Source organism: Bufo gargarizans, chromosome 2 (genome assembly GCF_014858855.1).
Source record: "Bufo gargarizans isolate SCDJY-AF-19 chromosome 2, ASM1485885v1, whole genome shotgun sequence".
Lineage (NCBI taxonomy): Eukaryota > Metazoa > Chordata > Amphibia > Anura > Bufonidae > Bufo > Bufo gargarizans.
Genome location: NC_058081.1, coordinates 704,429,497 through 704,444,722, shown reverse-complemented (window position 1 = coordinate 704,444,722; position 15,226 = coordinate 704,429,497). Strand labels below are relative to the sequence as shown.

The 15,226-nt window shown below is 50.2% G+C and overlaps 1 protein-coding gene across 1 annotated transcript; it reads right to left on the bottom strand.

The window, feature by feature from the left end:
* Positions 1 to 2,030: 2,030 nt before the first annotated feature.
* NECAP2 (NECAP endocytosis associated 2) lies at positions 2,031 to 7,801 on the bottom strand. Its single transcript, XM_044282506.1, has 8 exons — positions 7,675 to 7,801; positions 7,493 to 7,593; positions 5,833 to 5,937; positions 5,672 to 5,753; positions 5,145 to 5,253; positions 2,675 to 2,810; positions 2,368 to 2,455; positions 2,031 to 2,267 (listed from the first exon to the last, which is right to left on the bottom strand). Exons 1-8 carry the CDS (start codon positions 7,764 to 7,766, stop codon positions 2,225 to 2,227), a joined length of 756 nt encoding a protein of 251 aa, XP_044138441.1. The 5' UTR covers positions 7,767 to 7,801; the 3' UTR covers positions 2,031 to 2,224.
* Between the last annotated feature and the right edge of the window lie 7,425 nt (positions 7,802 to 15,226).

The following is a 15,226-nucleotide window of genomic DNA, read 5'->3' as shown; positions in this document are numbered from 1 at the left end:
AAAACTACACAATGTAGATGTATGCATGAAGGATGCAGGAATGGAGAACAACATCGCTTCTTATATTTACTGAAATAAAATTTTATTCCACTACTATAAATCTTCATAAAATTTCACAAATATTAAAGGAACAAAAGCCTCAAAAAGCAACGAATCTAGAACATCACACCATTAATAGTAAGAGCCCAAAAATAGAGATCACTGCAGCAATAGAAAAACATTACATATATGTCTGATTATTGGTCCATATACAAGCAGGGAATGCTACACAGAGGGCCGTGCACGTCCAAGAGAGTGTCAGCTCTTCGGCCAAGGCAACCAACCAGGCTCTCTTTATAAAGTAGGCATTTTGGAAATTTTTCAGTTACTTCTGTTGTACAGATTCTGAGCGACGTCATGGCTTCTACTCCACTCGCATCCAGAGCTGCAGTTCTGTTGGCTGCTCCTTGGAATCAGAGAGTCAGCGCTGGATGAAATAGCGCGTGTTATTTTATCACAAATGCCCAGTCCTCAGTGGACAACAGCTGAGAATGCCCTGTACAGTCAATCAGCAGGGGGCAGCACTGGGATATGTGGTGTAGCAGTCTGACAGCTAACAGGCGGCCAGAAATTTTTTAAAGGACTTTTCACATCATTGGCCTATTCGCTGATAGGCCATATGAAAAAAATCAGTGGGGGTCCGACCTCCAACACCCCTGGCCGATCACTCACTGGAGCCATGATAAGTGCTGCAGCCTCCTTGCAGCTTAGCACAGAGCCGTCCATTTGATAGTAGCCGTGCTTGGTATCACAGCTCAGCCCCAATCAATTGAATGGGACTGAGATGCACTTAGGCCAGGTGATAAAGGTGTTGTCACACGGCCTAAGCGCTCATGGAGGGCTGCAGCCCCTGCAAACAGCTGATTGTCAGGGGTGCTAGGAGTCGGACGTTGCCTATGTCATATTGAAGACTTATCCGGAGGATGGGCCATCAATATGAAAATCGTGGAAAACCCTTTTACCTGTAGCTCTGGATGTGAATGGAGTATAAGACATGATGTACCTGCAAACTGACGTTCTGAAGGGAGCCAGAAGTCACATTCAGGAATATCACCACAGCCCCCTCGCTATACATAAAGTCTTCTCATTCTTCTTCTCTACAAGGTATAAAATCATTTAAAATCTTTGGAAATTTTCATTGCACCAAAAGCTCTGACAAGGAGTGAAAATATATACAAATGTAAAGGAGTGCACAGAACGGCGGGGCGGGGGCAGGGAAGGGACTTGTGTCCGCATCAGAAGGCTGAAGGCAAAAACCCCCAAAATCTACATTCAAACACGACAGGGGCACTTGGGTGAGAACGTTATGAGGGGGGCACTCAGGGGAGGGAGTGCACAACTCCAGAAAGAGCAACTGCACAGAAGGCCCTTGGAGAGAGCTGGGTGACGGCCAACGTGCAAGCATCGCTCGCCCCCCTAGCAATACCGACACCGGGGATGACTCAGGAATCAGTATGAAAACCTGATCTAAAATCTTAGGGGGTCATTTATTAAGACTGGCTTTTTAGATGCTGGTCTTAATAACTACTGAGCTGGTGGTGAATCAGTCAAAATTATGAAGAGGCGCATATCGGATACTGTTTGCCCAGCTTTCCTCAGATTCAGGCAGAAGGGGCATAACTAACGGTGCACCCCTGTATTCACACTGGAGATACCATTTACTGCTCTCTTTGGTGGCAGCGACTACGTATAACCTAATATATAACATTAGGCACGCCAAAGGAAACTGAGGTTGTGACTTGTGCTCTGTGTCCAAAATTGCGCCATTTTTAAGTAAACAGTTTTCGGGGATTATACGATTGTCCTTAAGGGGGACATCAGATGGGAGCACGAGCTTAGCCTAACCCTCCATGAATGGGGAGGGAAGAAGCAGGCTCTCCCATAGAGAACTCCGTTCATCCAGTATGGTCCATGTGGTTTCCGAACAAACTCTGCTCCCAGCAGCAGAAGACACCAATATCCAAGAAGATGCCACATTTTTTGGGAGCCCCCGACCCAAGTGAGTAAACTGAAAACCGCCCACATTCTTCAGACGCCATCACTGAGTTCAAAGGAGCAACGCCAGAAGCTGTGGCATCTCGAAATGCTGATTTATGTCCACAAAATCCAAGACTTCTAGTGCTGCTCTCGTCCATGAATGAACCCAGTGTTCATAGACAGATGGTCCAAGGTCCAGAATCAACAATCAGAACTGAACCCACCCGGAGCTTGGCTGGCTGGCTGCTGAACTGTGAGGAGCAAAAGAGAACAGTAGACAACTTTCCATTATAAAGTCCTGGAAGGAGAAGGACGAGCCCCTCCACCCCTGTAATGACAGACCCCACTCACCCAGAAGCCTTCGTGAAATCTCCCCAAGCATCTGTAGAAGCTGCTGGTTCTGCACTGGAGGAGAAACTCCCAATATCCAAGAGCAGCCCTGTAGCGGGAGAGATTAGAAGAGTATAAATCACTGTGACAATGTCGCTTATCTCCACGAAGCATGGAACATGATGAAATATAACATGATCCTTAGTTTCACCTACAGCTGACGCTGGGGTACATCCAAACTGACTACATTCAAATGAGACGCAAGATGAAAATCCTGGGGACGCACCGACACATACAGTGTGCTATATGACAATGATGAGCGGAGTACCTGAGGCTGCGGCCGGTGGCGGGGCGCTCTGGTGAGAGGTTGTCTTGGTGCCAGGTGGTGGGGGCAGCAGGCTGGCTCCAGCGCTCAGAGGACGCGGTTTAGCAGCTGCAGGAACGCCCTCTTTTTTCTTCATGTTCTGAGGGAAAAGAAAGGACAAGGTCTATCAGAGCGGCACTCTGAGGGTTACTGGGGTAAATGGGGACTATGAAAGAGTCTCGGGAGAGAGAAGACAGCCAAGCGCCCCAAGACTATGGAGACAGGTTATTAGAGAAAGCCAATAGTCAAGAGTCTGCTGGGTGCCAAGAGGATTATGAAGGGGTTTTCCTGGGATAAAATGCTGATCAGTGGTGATCTGACTCCCGACACCCCACCGATCAGCTGCATGAAGAGGCTGCCGTGCTTTGGCCATTGTTGGGGTCTCTTCCTAGGCCAGTGATGTCACGCTCCACAGTCACATGGCGCAGCTCAAGTGAATAGGCCTGGGTTGGAATACCAAACACAACCACTCTACAATACACTGTGCTGTTGGAGGACGACGCATCACCGCAGCTGATACATGGTGTTGGTGCCGGGAATCAGACCCCCACCTATTAGATACTGATGACCTATCCTGAGGATAAGGCCTCTTGCACACGACCGTATGGCTTTTTCAGTATTTTGCGGTCTGCCAAAAACGATCTGCAAAAAAATACGGATGACGTCCGTGTGTATTCAGTTTTTTGAGGAACAGAACAGCTGGCCCCTGATAGAACAGTACTGTCCTTGTCCGTTATGCAGACAATAATAGGACATGTTCTATCTTGGAACGGAAACAGAAGGCATACGGAGTACCTGGTTCCGTATACGAAAAGCCAAAAACGGGGAAAAAAATTTTTGGGCCCCCACCTTATCTGCATTTTTGGGCGGTCGGACTCATTCACTTCAATGGAGCCAGAAACAAATAGACTTTTTTTTTTTTATGCCCCTTCCACGGCCCCGCAAAAAAAAAAAAAAAAAAAAAAAATAGAACATCCTATTTTTCGGACATGAATAGGACTGCTCTATTAGGGGCCAGCCATTCCATTGCACAAAATGTGGAATGCACATGCCTAGTATCTGCGTTTTGTGGATCCACAATTTACGGATCGCAAAAACATCAACGGCCGTGTGCACTGTCGTCTTTGCATATTTGAAGGGCAGCCTATAAATGTATGATAAGTGGAACCCCACAAGCCACTAGAAAATAGTTCTGCATTTAGGAGGAGTCTGAATGGAGCAGAAGTGGGGCGTGGAGGAGGATTGCGCTGCAGGAGAAAAATCTTCTTGTAAATATAAGTTCCTTATGGAAATCCTAAACCATTAGGATCACAGACCAACTTTGCAACCTTCACTGGTATGGAAATCTGTGGTATAGAAAACGCACTATGGTGTAGCGAGTTCAGACATCAAACGCACCATGTGAACAGGATATACTCACAAGATTCCAGATGGGTGAGTGCCCGTAGAGATCTAGACGATGTTTCCTATAGGGCTCTGCTAAAAGAAAACACTATGGTGCAGTAGGAAAGGACACGGTGCACGCCTGCAGGACAAATGTACTTACAGAACTTCTCTGGAAAAATGCAAAAGGGATCCTGACAAGGTCTTCACATGCGGCCGGCCGCATGTGAAGACCTTGTCAGGATCCCTTTTGCATTTTTCCAGAGAAGTTCTGTAAGTACATTTGTCCTGCAGGCGTGCACCGTGTCCTTTCCTACTGCACCATAGTGTTTTCTTTTAGCAGAGCCCTATAGGAAACATCGTCTAGATCTCTACGGGCACTCACCCATCTGGAATCTTGTGAGTATATCCTGTTCACATGGTGCGTTTGATGTCTGAACTCGCTACACCATAGTGCGTTTTCTATACCACAGATTTCCATACCAGTGAAGGTTGCAAAGTTGGTCTGTGATCCTAATGGTTTAGGATTTCCATAAGGAACTTATATTTACAAGAAGATTTTTCTCCTGCAGCGCAATCCTCCTCCACATTTATCTACATAGCGGACTTTTCCCACATCGTCTTTTGGATTTGCAGCGCTAGAGAGAACAAGTATTTTAAACAGAGACTCATATCTTTTTATTTCCAGAAGTGGGGCGTGCATGCTGTGCTCCATCCAAAGTCTATGTGGATAGGTACTAAGGGGGTCATTTACTATCAAATATATGCACGTTTTCGGGTGTATATAAGTCACAGATTGTAGCGCAAAGGTTACTGACTGACTTTTTCCCGCTACAAAAAAGGGGGAGTGGTGTGCGAGGGGACAGGCCTGTCTCATTTACCATTTTCTACACCTGTTTTAGGCGTAGAAAATGGTGTAAAATTAGGCCAGTGCCTCTTCACAACTTTGGCGGACCCATCGCCAGCGCAGGGGCTTAATAAATAACCCCCTAAATGTCTTTCTTCAAAACGGTAGCCAATATAACACTGGCAGGGGCTCTTTAAGACGTACAGCTATGTTGATCTTGATGGTCTGTCCCTCCTTAAAGCCGAGATCAAGCTTTGGCCCTGTATCCGGATTCTGAGCTTGTTTCGCAAATTCCGACTGCTGCTTCACCCACCTGCGGGAAGAAAAACCAAGACCATAGTCACGGAAGAAAGAAATCCTGCCATCAGGATCCAGACATATCAGACACTGGAGCAGACGTGACACATACGTAACGAGATGTCAGGGAGGAGCTGGAGACCATTAGAAGCATCGGCCCTCAGGGTGTGCCCCACAAATCCCAAAACATCAGTCAGTGCAGTAATCTTAATACACAAACTACAGGACATCCACCAGAGACACCAGGATGTGACCTCTGCCATTGGGAGCCGAGCTGCAGACGCCAGCAAGGCCAACACACAATGGGTGGAGCCTTCTGCTTCCGGACCCACATCGATCTGATATTGATGACCTAAAATCTAGTGGATAGGTCATCAATGTCAGAAAGCTGGAATACCCCTTTAAAGGACTTGGTTGCATAGATATCTCCTCACTTGAAGTGATCCTGTAGAGCCACATTGAAGTCAAACGCATCCCCGCGGTCAGCAAATCCCACACCGATGAATGCCCGCCGTCCTGATGAAGGAAAAACAGCAGGTAAGTCACAGAAGAAGACTAGAATGACCTTACCAAGGAACCCCCAGCATGCACTCACCATTCCCATCCTCAACGCAAATCACAAAGTAACGACTGGAATCAGTGACGCTTTCCACAGCGATTCCGGGAAACTGCTCCACCGGGGCCTGAGCAAAGAGCTCCCCTGCAGAGTGCGAAAGACAAACACAGGCTACAGCAAAATGGAGGAGCATTGGGGGGGGGGGGGGGGGGGGGGGGGTCGGCAGCGGGCACAACACAGAAAAGGAGGGGGCGGCAGGCACAACACAGAAAAAGGAGAGCGGGCACGATACAGAAAGGGAGGGGGGCCAGCAGGCACGATACAGAGAAAGGGAAGACTGCAAAATAAGGATCTGCGGGAATTGCCCCGAAGGAGAGAGGGGGGCTGCAGGGAAGTGTCCGCTCAGGCACTGATGGTATATCACTAGGATATGCCACCAATGTCATATGAGAGGGTCTCAGAGGTGGGACCTGCACCTATCTCCAGAGCGGGGCCACAGAGGTAAAACGATAAACAGCCTCGCTGTGTTCTCCATTGACTTCTATGGGAGTTCCTACCGAATGTAACAAAGCCAGAAGCGGACAGGCACAAGACGGCAAGAAGGGACGTCCCTTCTTGTCACAGTCGCAGCTTTGAAGAGGACCTCTCCCCGCTCCTGACATGTCTGTTATCATAGCTTCATGGATAGCAATTCTGGAGCCTCTATTCTTATGTCTGCATGTTGTGCCGTTCCTCTATTATTTCTACTAGAAGTTATGAATGAATTGCTAGCAGTCTGCAGTAAGGGTACAGGGTCCCTGACACTATCCAATCAGTGCTGCCAGTGTCAGACACCCCGCTTACTGCTAACACCCATCTGGACCTTCATTGCAAACTTATAGCAATTCATTTATAACATCTAGCAGGAATAATAGAGGAATAACATGTCAGAGACACAAGAACAGATGCTCCAGAACTGTTATTACAAGGGGAATGCAAGTAGTTACTAAAACAGACAAGTCAGGAGCGGTTCCTCCACCTAGGACCTTGAGACGGAGAGCTGCAATATCAGGTCTTGAGGGCTGATCATCCCCTCTGCCCCCGAAGTAAGCGCTATAAGGACTCGCCACATGAGCAAAGATAATGGGGCAGAGATAATGGGGCAGCGACCCCCCCGACTTCCTCAGATTTAAAGGAAATCCTGACAGCAGCAGGGAGGGGAGGTCAGGAGCCGCCTCATCAGCAGAGACGAGATTACAGCGGCGTCCGGCCACGGTCTATGAGGGCATAGTCCAGGGAGACTGACAAAAGATGAGGGCAGCGGGAAGTACACGCCCCCCCAGCCGACATCTTTACCACATTCAGGAGGATCGTGTACCAGGCTAAGGCTATGTTCACACCATACTGGTACGGAAATGCCGCAGGGATGTGACCCTAGCCTGAAGGTATGTCCACATGGCGCATTTTCCCACGCAGACTTTACTCCACCTCCCATTGTTTTCTATGGGAAATATGTGCCATATAGTGGGAAGAGATAAGCGGCACATCCCTTCCTGCGGCGGTGCTTATCTCCTCAGTGTGGCAAAGTGAGGATCAGCCTGATGGTCGGAGGGGGTGATGTCTCCTGCTCCCCTCCCCCATGTGAGGGGCAGAGCTCCCCATAGAGGGTTGTTTATCACATTAGCCCCCTTATATTATTAGCCCCCCATCTCCTCCTCACCTGAGTTCTTATCCTCCAGCTTGATGAACGCCTTGTTCCCCAGGGCGGTGACGCGGAGGCGGCCGCTCCAGGACGGCTGGTCGAGCTGCCATTCCGCCGCTCTGTGGAGAGGAGAGATCGGTTACGACGCTCCAGGAGTCCCCAGCGCAGCCTCCGCCGCTCTTTCTGCCCCCGGTACTCACCGGTAACCTCGGTTAGACGCTCGGGGTGGGATCCGGTAAACGTGAACTTCCGGCTTAACGCACAACACCGACTCGTAATCGCTGTCCGCCATCTTACTACACCCCGGACTTCCGCCCGTCTCTATGGCCACAGGGGAAACCAGAGCGTCCTTCTTAGCGTCCGGAAACCGCGCTATAGTTCGCCCCCGTGCGGGGACTCGCGGTACTGCTGGCAGAGTAGCCCTAGCAGCAGGTGCCCTGCAGCCAAATAGGATAAGGTCAGCCCTGTAAATGGGGCCTATAATGTGTGGAGATAATAAGACTCTGGATACACTCCTATGGTTTGTCTAATGCCTAGAGTGTATTAACGGAACATATTAGGTTCGCCCTTCAGAAAACTAGTAGTGGTTTCTACTACATTTGGGCTACAGTCACACATTTTCTGTCCATCTGTCCGTATTTTTATGGCTATTCTGCATACGTTTTTAATGGCCTTTAAAAACAGCCATTTTGTTTTAACATCCCAATCTCTACAGTGTCCTCACAGTATACATAATGCCCCCATAGTGCCTCCTGGACCTCACGTGGCCCCAACAGTGTCCTCACAGTATACATAATGCCCCCATAGTGCCTCCTGGACCTCACGTGGCCCCAACAGTGTCCTCACAGTATACATAATGCCCCCATAGTGCCTCCTGGACCTCACGTGGCCCCCAGTGTCCTTACAGTATACATAATGCCCCCATAGTGCCTCCTGGACCTCACGTGGCCCCCAGTGTCCTCACAGTATACATAATGCCCCCATAGTGCCTCCTGGACCTCACGTGGCCCCAACAGTGTCCTCACAGTATACATAATGCCCCCATAGTGTCCTCACAGTATACATAATGCCCCCATAGTGCCTCCTGGACCTCACGTGGCCCCCACAGTGTCCTCACAGTATACATAATGCCCCCATAGTGCCTCCTGGACCTCACGTGGCCCCCACAGTGTCCTCACAGTATACATAATGCCACCATAGTGCCTCCTGGACCTCACGTGGCCCCCACAGTGTCCTCACAGTATACATAATGCCCCCATAGTGCCTCCTGGACCTCACATGGCCCCCACAGTGCCCTCACAGTATACATAATGCCCCCACAGTGTCCTCACAGTATACATAATGCCCCCACAGTGTCCTCACAGTATACATAATGCCCCCTAGTGCCTCCTGGACCTCACGTGGCCCCCACAGTGTCCTCACAGTATACATAATGCCCCCTAGTGCCTCCTGGACCTCACGTGGCCCCCACAGTGTCCTCACAGTATACATAATGCCCCCATAGTGCCTCCTGGACCTCACGTGGCCCTCACAGTATACATAATGCCCCCTAGTGCCTCCTGGACCTCACGTGGCCCCCACAGTGCCCTCACAGTATACATAATGCCCCCATAGTTGTATGCCGTGTACCGGGGTGGGCCCAAGCAAACCGAACACCAGCTTTTGCCAAAACAGAATTTTACTTAAATGTGGCAATAAACAACCACAAATGCTGGAAAACTCCAATAGATTTACATACACCTGGCCTGAAGGCTGAGACCCTTGTGCTGCACAGCACAGCGCCCTCCGATGGATGCAGGAGGAAAATGCAGCAATTTACCTACTGGCGGGCAAAACTAAACTGCCACACCTTACCTGTTATTACCCTAAAAAAACAAGAACCACTGTATGGGTGTGTGGTAGGGGCTAGCCTGCGGTGCAGCACAACAGCTAACAATCTTACAAAGCTTTACAGTATTCCCCCTCCCATAACTGGTCTTGTAGCACGTGCCTGAGTATTCCTTCTGAGCAAAACGCCAGCCTGGCTTGAGTTTGTCGGAATTTTATCAGCTCTCCGATGTGAAATGTCACTTTAAGTTATGGAGTCCTTGCAATGAACAGTAGTAACACTTGTGGCCTGACACAAACAGAAACCCTAACTACAGAGCTGGTCTCAGTCTCTAGGCGCCAACACTGTAATGAGGAGCATGCGCGATCTTACCGACCCGGGTCTGCTCTGCAACCGCTGGTGACTCTGAACAGAACAAATGCCTCTCCAACAAGCATGCGGTCCCGCAGTGTATGTAGCTTTGCTCCTCAGCTCTCATCAGCGTTCCTGGAAGCAATCCTCATTCCTCTGGACAGGATCAGGGTCTTGAACACAATCAGCTTCACTTACCTCCAGCTCTGGTCACTGATGGATGCTCTCACACCTGGATGCCGTCAGATTCTCTCTGCTCACACAGTTTCTCAGTCTCAGCTTCCTCTAAGATGGATGCTTCCTTTTCTTCTCCAGGCTCTGAAACCCCACCTCTCATTAATATGAAAATATATGCAGTCTGTTAGCTGTGTTTTGGAAACAGCGGCATCTTGTGGCCAAACAGCAGAATGTCAGTCCAGAACATTTCCTTTAGGCCTCATGCACACGACCGTTGTTCTGGTACGCATCCGAGCCGCAGTTTTGTTTCCACTTCAATGGGGCCACAAAAGCTGCGGACAGCACTCCGTGTGCTGTCCGCATCCGTTGCTCCGTTCCGTGGCCCCACAAAAAAAATATAATGTGTCCTATTGTTGTCTGTTTTGCGGACAAGAATAGGCATTTCTACAATGGGCCGCCTGTTCCGTTCCGCAAATTGCGGAAGGCACACGGGCAGCTTCCGTGTTTTGCGGATCCGCAATTTGCGGACCGCAAAAAACGGAACGGTTGTGTGCATGAGGCCTTACACTACACAAACAGTGTTCAGACAAGGAGAGAAGTTTCCCCATCTCACATGCCACCCCACTAGAGGTTGTCATCCTCGGCTATCCTCCCCATACAAACTCATCCTGGGCATTACACTGTGGGGGAACACCAGCATTGGGCCTTGTTGACCTTCGTAGAGTGACAGGCTCAGAAGCACTGGGGACGTTAGGCACATTTAATGGGAGAGGTGCTGTTGACCTCTCAACACTTTCCCTGGGTGGCAAACTTGCCACGGCTAGAGCCTCTGTGGGTACGGGGGCAGGGACAACCCACCATTCCTCCTTCTCCTCCTCTAAGGGGATTTCCTCTGTACTCTGAGCAGGAGGAGGCATCTCCTCCACGCACACTGGCTCATCAAAATTACAACACCTCAACATATTACGGTGCAAGTTTCGTGAGGGCCCCCCAGTCACTATTGGCTCTACCTCATAGACCGGGATGGCAAGGTCTACCCTCCTCTTCACTGTGTATGGCACCGCCTCCCACCACCCATAAAACTTCCAAGATGGCCGCTTGTCTCTGACCATTACTCGATCACCCGGGGCATACCCATCCCTCTGCACTGGTCTCTCCCAAACAGCATATGTGGTGAGTATCCGGTGGTACTGTGTACCCTGTTGTTATAGGCCCACATCAGTTCAGGTAGGTACTCGGGCCACTGATCCTTTTGGCTGTCCTCCAGAGTCCACAGCATCTGGAGCAAGGTGTGATTGAACCGCTCACACGCCCTGTTTTCCTGGGGTGATACGGGGTGGTGCAGGAACGTTCAATCCCATACAGTTGGTACAGCTCATTCATTAGAGTACCCTGAAAACATGCCCCCTGGTCCGAATGTATCCTCCGTGGACACCCGAACACCTGTATAAAGTGTTTGCAGACCGCTTCAGCGGCCGACTCTGCCGTATGGTCTCTGGTGTGTATAGCCACCGCATACTTTGTGAAATGATCTGTTATGACTAAACAGTCCGAGGTAGAGCACCCAATCTGTACATAATCGATCATAAGAAGCTCTAGGGGTGCTGAGGTCCAGATGGCCTGGACAGGAGCCCGCTCTTCAGTACTCTTACTCAGCCTGCAGTGTCGACACTTAAGACATGCCTCGGCCACTATGTCTGCCAAATCTGGACAGTATACCAGCCGTTGGAGCTACTTGAACGTTTTATCGCTCCCAAAATGGGCACCCCTCTCATGGGCTTCCCATGCAGCCTCCGGTCCCAATGACATGAGAATGACAATCTGTCGCCGGTACTGCAACTCTGATTGCAAGTATATGGTCCGACACAGGAGGCCCTGGGTAACAGTCAGCTTATCCCACTGCCTCAACAACTTTTGGCCCTCTGGAGTCAGATGGGCCCTTTCTTCTGGCTGAGGCCAGATCTTAATCCGGACCCATTATTTCACTTTCCACAGGTCCGGGCAGCCATTCTGGACCCTCTCCCAATCAACCAACGTCTTTCCCAGCACCATTGGCATCTCGGACGCCACCCCACTTGAATGTGTCCTGGAACATGGGTAATCGACCAAGGTCAGGAGTTTCAGTGTCCTCTAGCTCCTCATCGCCCTTTGAGCCGACAACCCTACAGGGACTCGGGAGAGTGTGTCTGCATTGCTGTTCTCCCTACCTAACCGGTACTTGATGCGGTATTGGTACTTAGAAAGGCGAGCCGACCACCTGTGCTCAAGCGCACCAAGCTTGCCATTCTCCAGATGTGCTAACGGGCTTTTGTCGGTCATCACAGTCACCTCTGCACCTGTCAGGTACTCCGTGAACCTTTCGGTCATGGCCCACACCAGTGCCAGTAGTTCCAATTTAAAGGAGCTATAGTAGTCAGGGTTGTGCTCTGACTCCCTCAGAGACCGGCTGCCATAGGCAATGACTCTCTCACATCCATCCTGGACTTGGGATAACATGGCCCCCAGACCATGTAGACTTCCATCAGTGTACAGCAAGAATGGGGTGTCAAACCGCGCGTATACGCCAGAATCGGGGCTCTGGTCAGCGCCTCCTTCACTGCTTAAAAGGCCTCTTGCTGCTGGGGTCCCCACTTGATGGGACGATTCTTCGGGCAACCTGCAGTGCCCCTTGATAACTTGTTTAACAGGCCCACCAAATGAGCAAATTTGGGTATAAACCTCCTGCAGTAGCGGGCCAGTCCCACGAACGCCCACACCTCTCGTAGTGTACTCGGCTGGGGCCACTTCTGGACAGCCTCCACCTTGCGAGGGGCTGGCTTTACCCCCTTCTGGGTGACTAAATGTCCCAAATACTCTATCTGCTGTCGAAACAGTTGGCACTTCTTGGGCTTGATCTTGAGCCCATGGTCTCGCAGCCGTCCTAGGACCTGTCGCAGCTTCTGGAGATGATCCTCGAAGGAGACCCCAAACACTACTATGTCGTCCAGGTATATCAATACTGACTCGAAGTTGAGATCCCCCAGGCAGTGCTCCATCAATCCTGCACCTGATTTATCCTAGGTGGAGTGGCGCGGGGTTCTGGGGTCATTTCCGGAGGCCGGGTAGATTCTGCCTTCATCTGGGACACTTCCAGCCGAAGTTCTCTCAATTCTATCCGCAGGGCCTGGACCACATCCTTTAAAGGGGTTATCCCACTTTGCGTTTTTATACTTACCTGCTGCCACCGCGCGTTCACTTCCTGGATTCTGGCTGGGGGCAGGCTTCATCTTGATTGAAGTCTTCTCCCGGCCGGGCCGCGCGCTGGACTGAACGTGCACGCCGCCGCGCATGCGCCATGGTGACTTATTTCTGGCCAGTATAGTACAGAGCCGGCGTGCACGTTTGCAGCTCTGTACTATTCTGGCCGGGAAGAAGTCACCGTCGCGCATGCGCGGCAGGGTGCGCGTTCAGGACAGCGAGTGGCCCGGCTGGGAGAAAAGAAGGAGTCTTCTGGGCAAGCGCGCCATCGGGATTTTGGAGAAGAGCGGTGGTCGTAACCAGGGGAGACCGAGTCACAACAATAAGGTAAGTGGGGATGAATTTTATCCTAATCGGTGGGAATTTGTTAATAAAGCATATTTACAAAAATGATCACTGTCAAATCATTAACAGATTTAACAGTGATCATTATGATGGGATAACCCCTTTAAGGTCTCTGAGTTTTCAGACCCTGACCGGTCCCCTGTAGCATGGGTGCTACTCACGGCTCTCGCCGCCACAGGCATGTGCTGTTCCTCTCTCTCCACGGCAGCTAGGTAGACGCTGTAGAATGACATGTCAGCCATCATCCGGTTCATCTCTTGCAATTTATAGGGCGATATAGACAAAATCTCTATCATTGGCCAAATTAATATAGTTTATATCGCATATCGTTTATATCACCCTCTCCTACCCCATAGTACCTCCCAGCATAAATAATGACCCCAATAATGCCCCCAGAGTGAATAATGGCCTCCACAGTGCCCCTCCAGTATAAATAATGACCCCCATAGTGTCCCCCAGTTTAATTAATCACCCCCCCCCCCCGTGTGAATAATGGCCCCCATGGTGCCTCCCAGTGTGAATAATGACCTCGATAAAGCCCCTCCAGTATAAAGAATTTCCCTATTAGTGCCCCCCCCCCCCCCCCCCAGTATAACAAGTTTCCCCCATTAGTGCCCCCAGTTCTGCTTGTATTAAAAAAAAATAAATACCTCATCCACTTTCAGGGGCAGAGTCACTCCTTGCTTTATGTAGAAGGACCTGCGCTCCCAGCATGGCTATGTCATCACACTGGTGGTGCATGGTGACATCATCTGGCGGAGAAACAGCCTGCCGGATCCGTGCTGCTGCTAGAGCATTGTGCCGCCAGAGGTCTGCTCCGGCCTATCTGATCAGGGGGGGGGGGGGTCGGGGGATTCCAACACCCAGCGCCCCTGCCGATCAGCTGTTTGAAAAGGAGGTCGTGCTCCCTGCGAGCGCTGCTTCCTCTTCATTACACTGTTCCTTGTCTCACTCGCAGTGGCGGCGTACTGTAATTGCAAGTTCTTTCTCCATTCATCTGAGTCTGCAGTATGGACCATAAAATGCTCCTACATCATGGCCATGTGAACAAGGCCTGAGACCTAATCTACACTCACCTAAAGAATTATTAGGAACACCTGTTCTATTTCTCATTAATGCGATTATCTATGGCAGTTGCTTCAATGCATGTAGGGCTGTGGTCCTGGTCAAGACAATCTCCTGAACTCCAAACTGAATGTCAGAATGGGAAAGAAAGGTGATTTAAGCAATTTTGAGCGTGGCATGGTTGTTGGTGCCAGACGGGCCGGTCTGAGTATTTCACAATCTGCTCAGTTACTGGGATTTTCACGCACAACCATTTCTAGGGTTTACAAAGAATGGTGTGAAAAGGGAAAAACATCCAGTATGCGGCCGTCCTGTGGGCGAAAGTGCCCTGTTGATGCTAGAGGTCAGAGGAGAATGGGCCGACTGATTCAAGCTGATAGAAGAGCAACGTTGACTGAAATAACCACTCGTTACAACCGAGGTATGCAGCAAAGCATTTGTGAAGCCACAACACGCACAACCTTGAGGCGGATGGGCTACAACAGCAGAAGACCCCACCGGGTACCACTCATCTCCACTACAAATAGGAAAAAGAGGCTACAATTTGCACAAGCTCACCAAAATTGGACTGTTGAAGACTGGAAAAATGTTGCCTGGTCTGATGAGTCTCGATTTCTGTTGAGACATTCAAATGGTAGAGTCCGAATTTGGCGTAAACAGAATGAGAACATGTATCCATCATGCCTTGTTACCACTGTGCAGGCTGGTGGTGGTGGTGTAATGGTGTGGGGGATGTTTTCTGGGCACAC

What these genes read in the sequence shown, in the direction of transcription:
- NECAP2 (XM_044282506.1), bottom strand. Translation starts at nt 7,766, where the DNA reads ATGGCGGACAGCGATTACGAGTCGGTGTTGTGCGTTAAGCCGGAAGTT. An exon ending in GCCACCGGCCGCAGCCTCAG is followed by an intron (nt 2,456 to 2,674) that starts GTACTCCGCTCA and finishes CTCCCGCTACAG; the next exon opens with GGCTGCTCTTGGATATTGGG. An exon ending in GATTTCACGAAGGCTTCTGG is followed by an intron (nt 2,268 to 2,367) that starts GTGAGTGGGGTC and finishes TGCTCCTCACAG; the next exon opens with TTCAGCAGCCAGCCAGCCAA.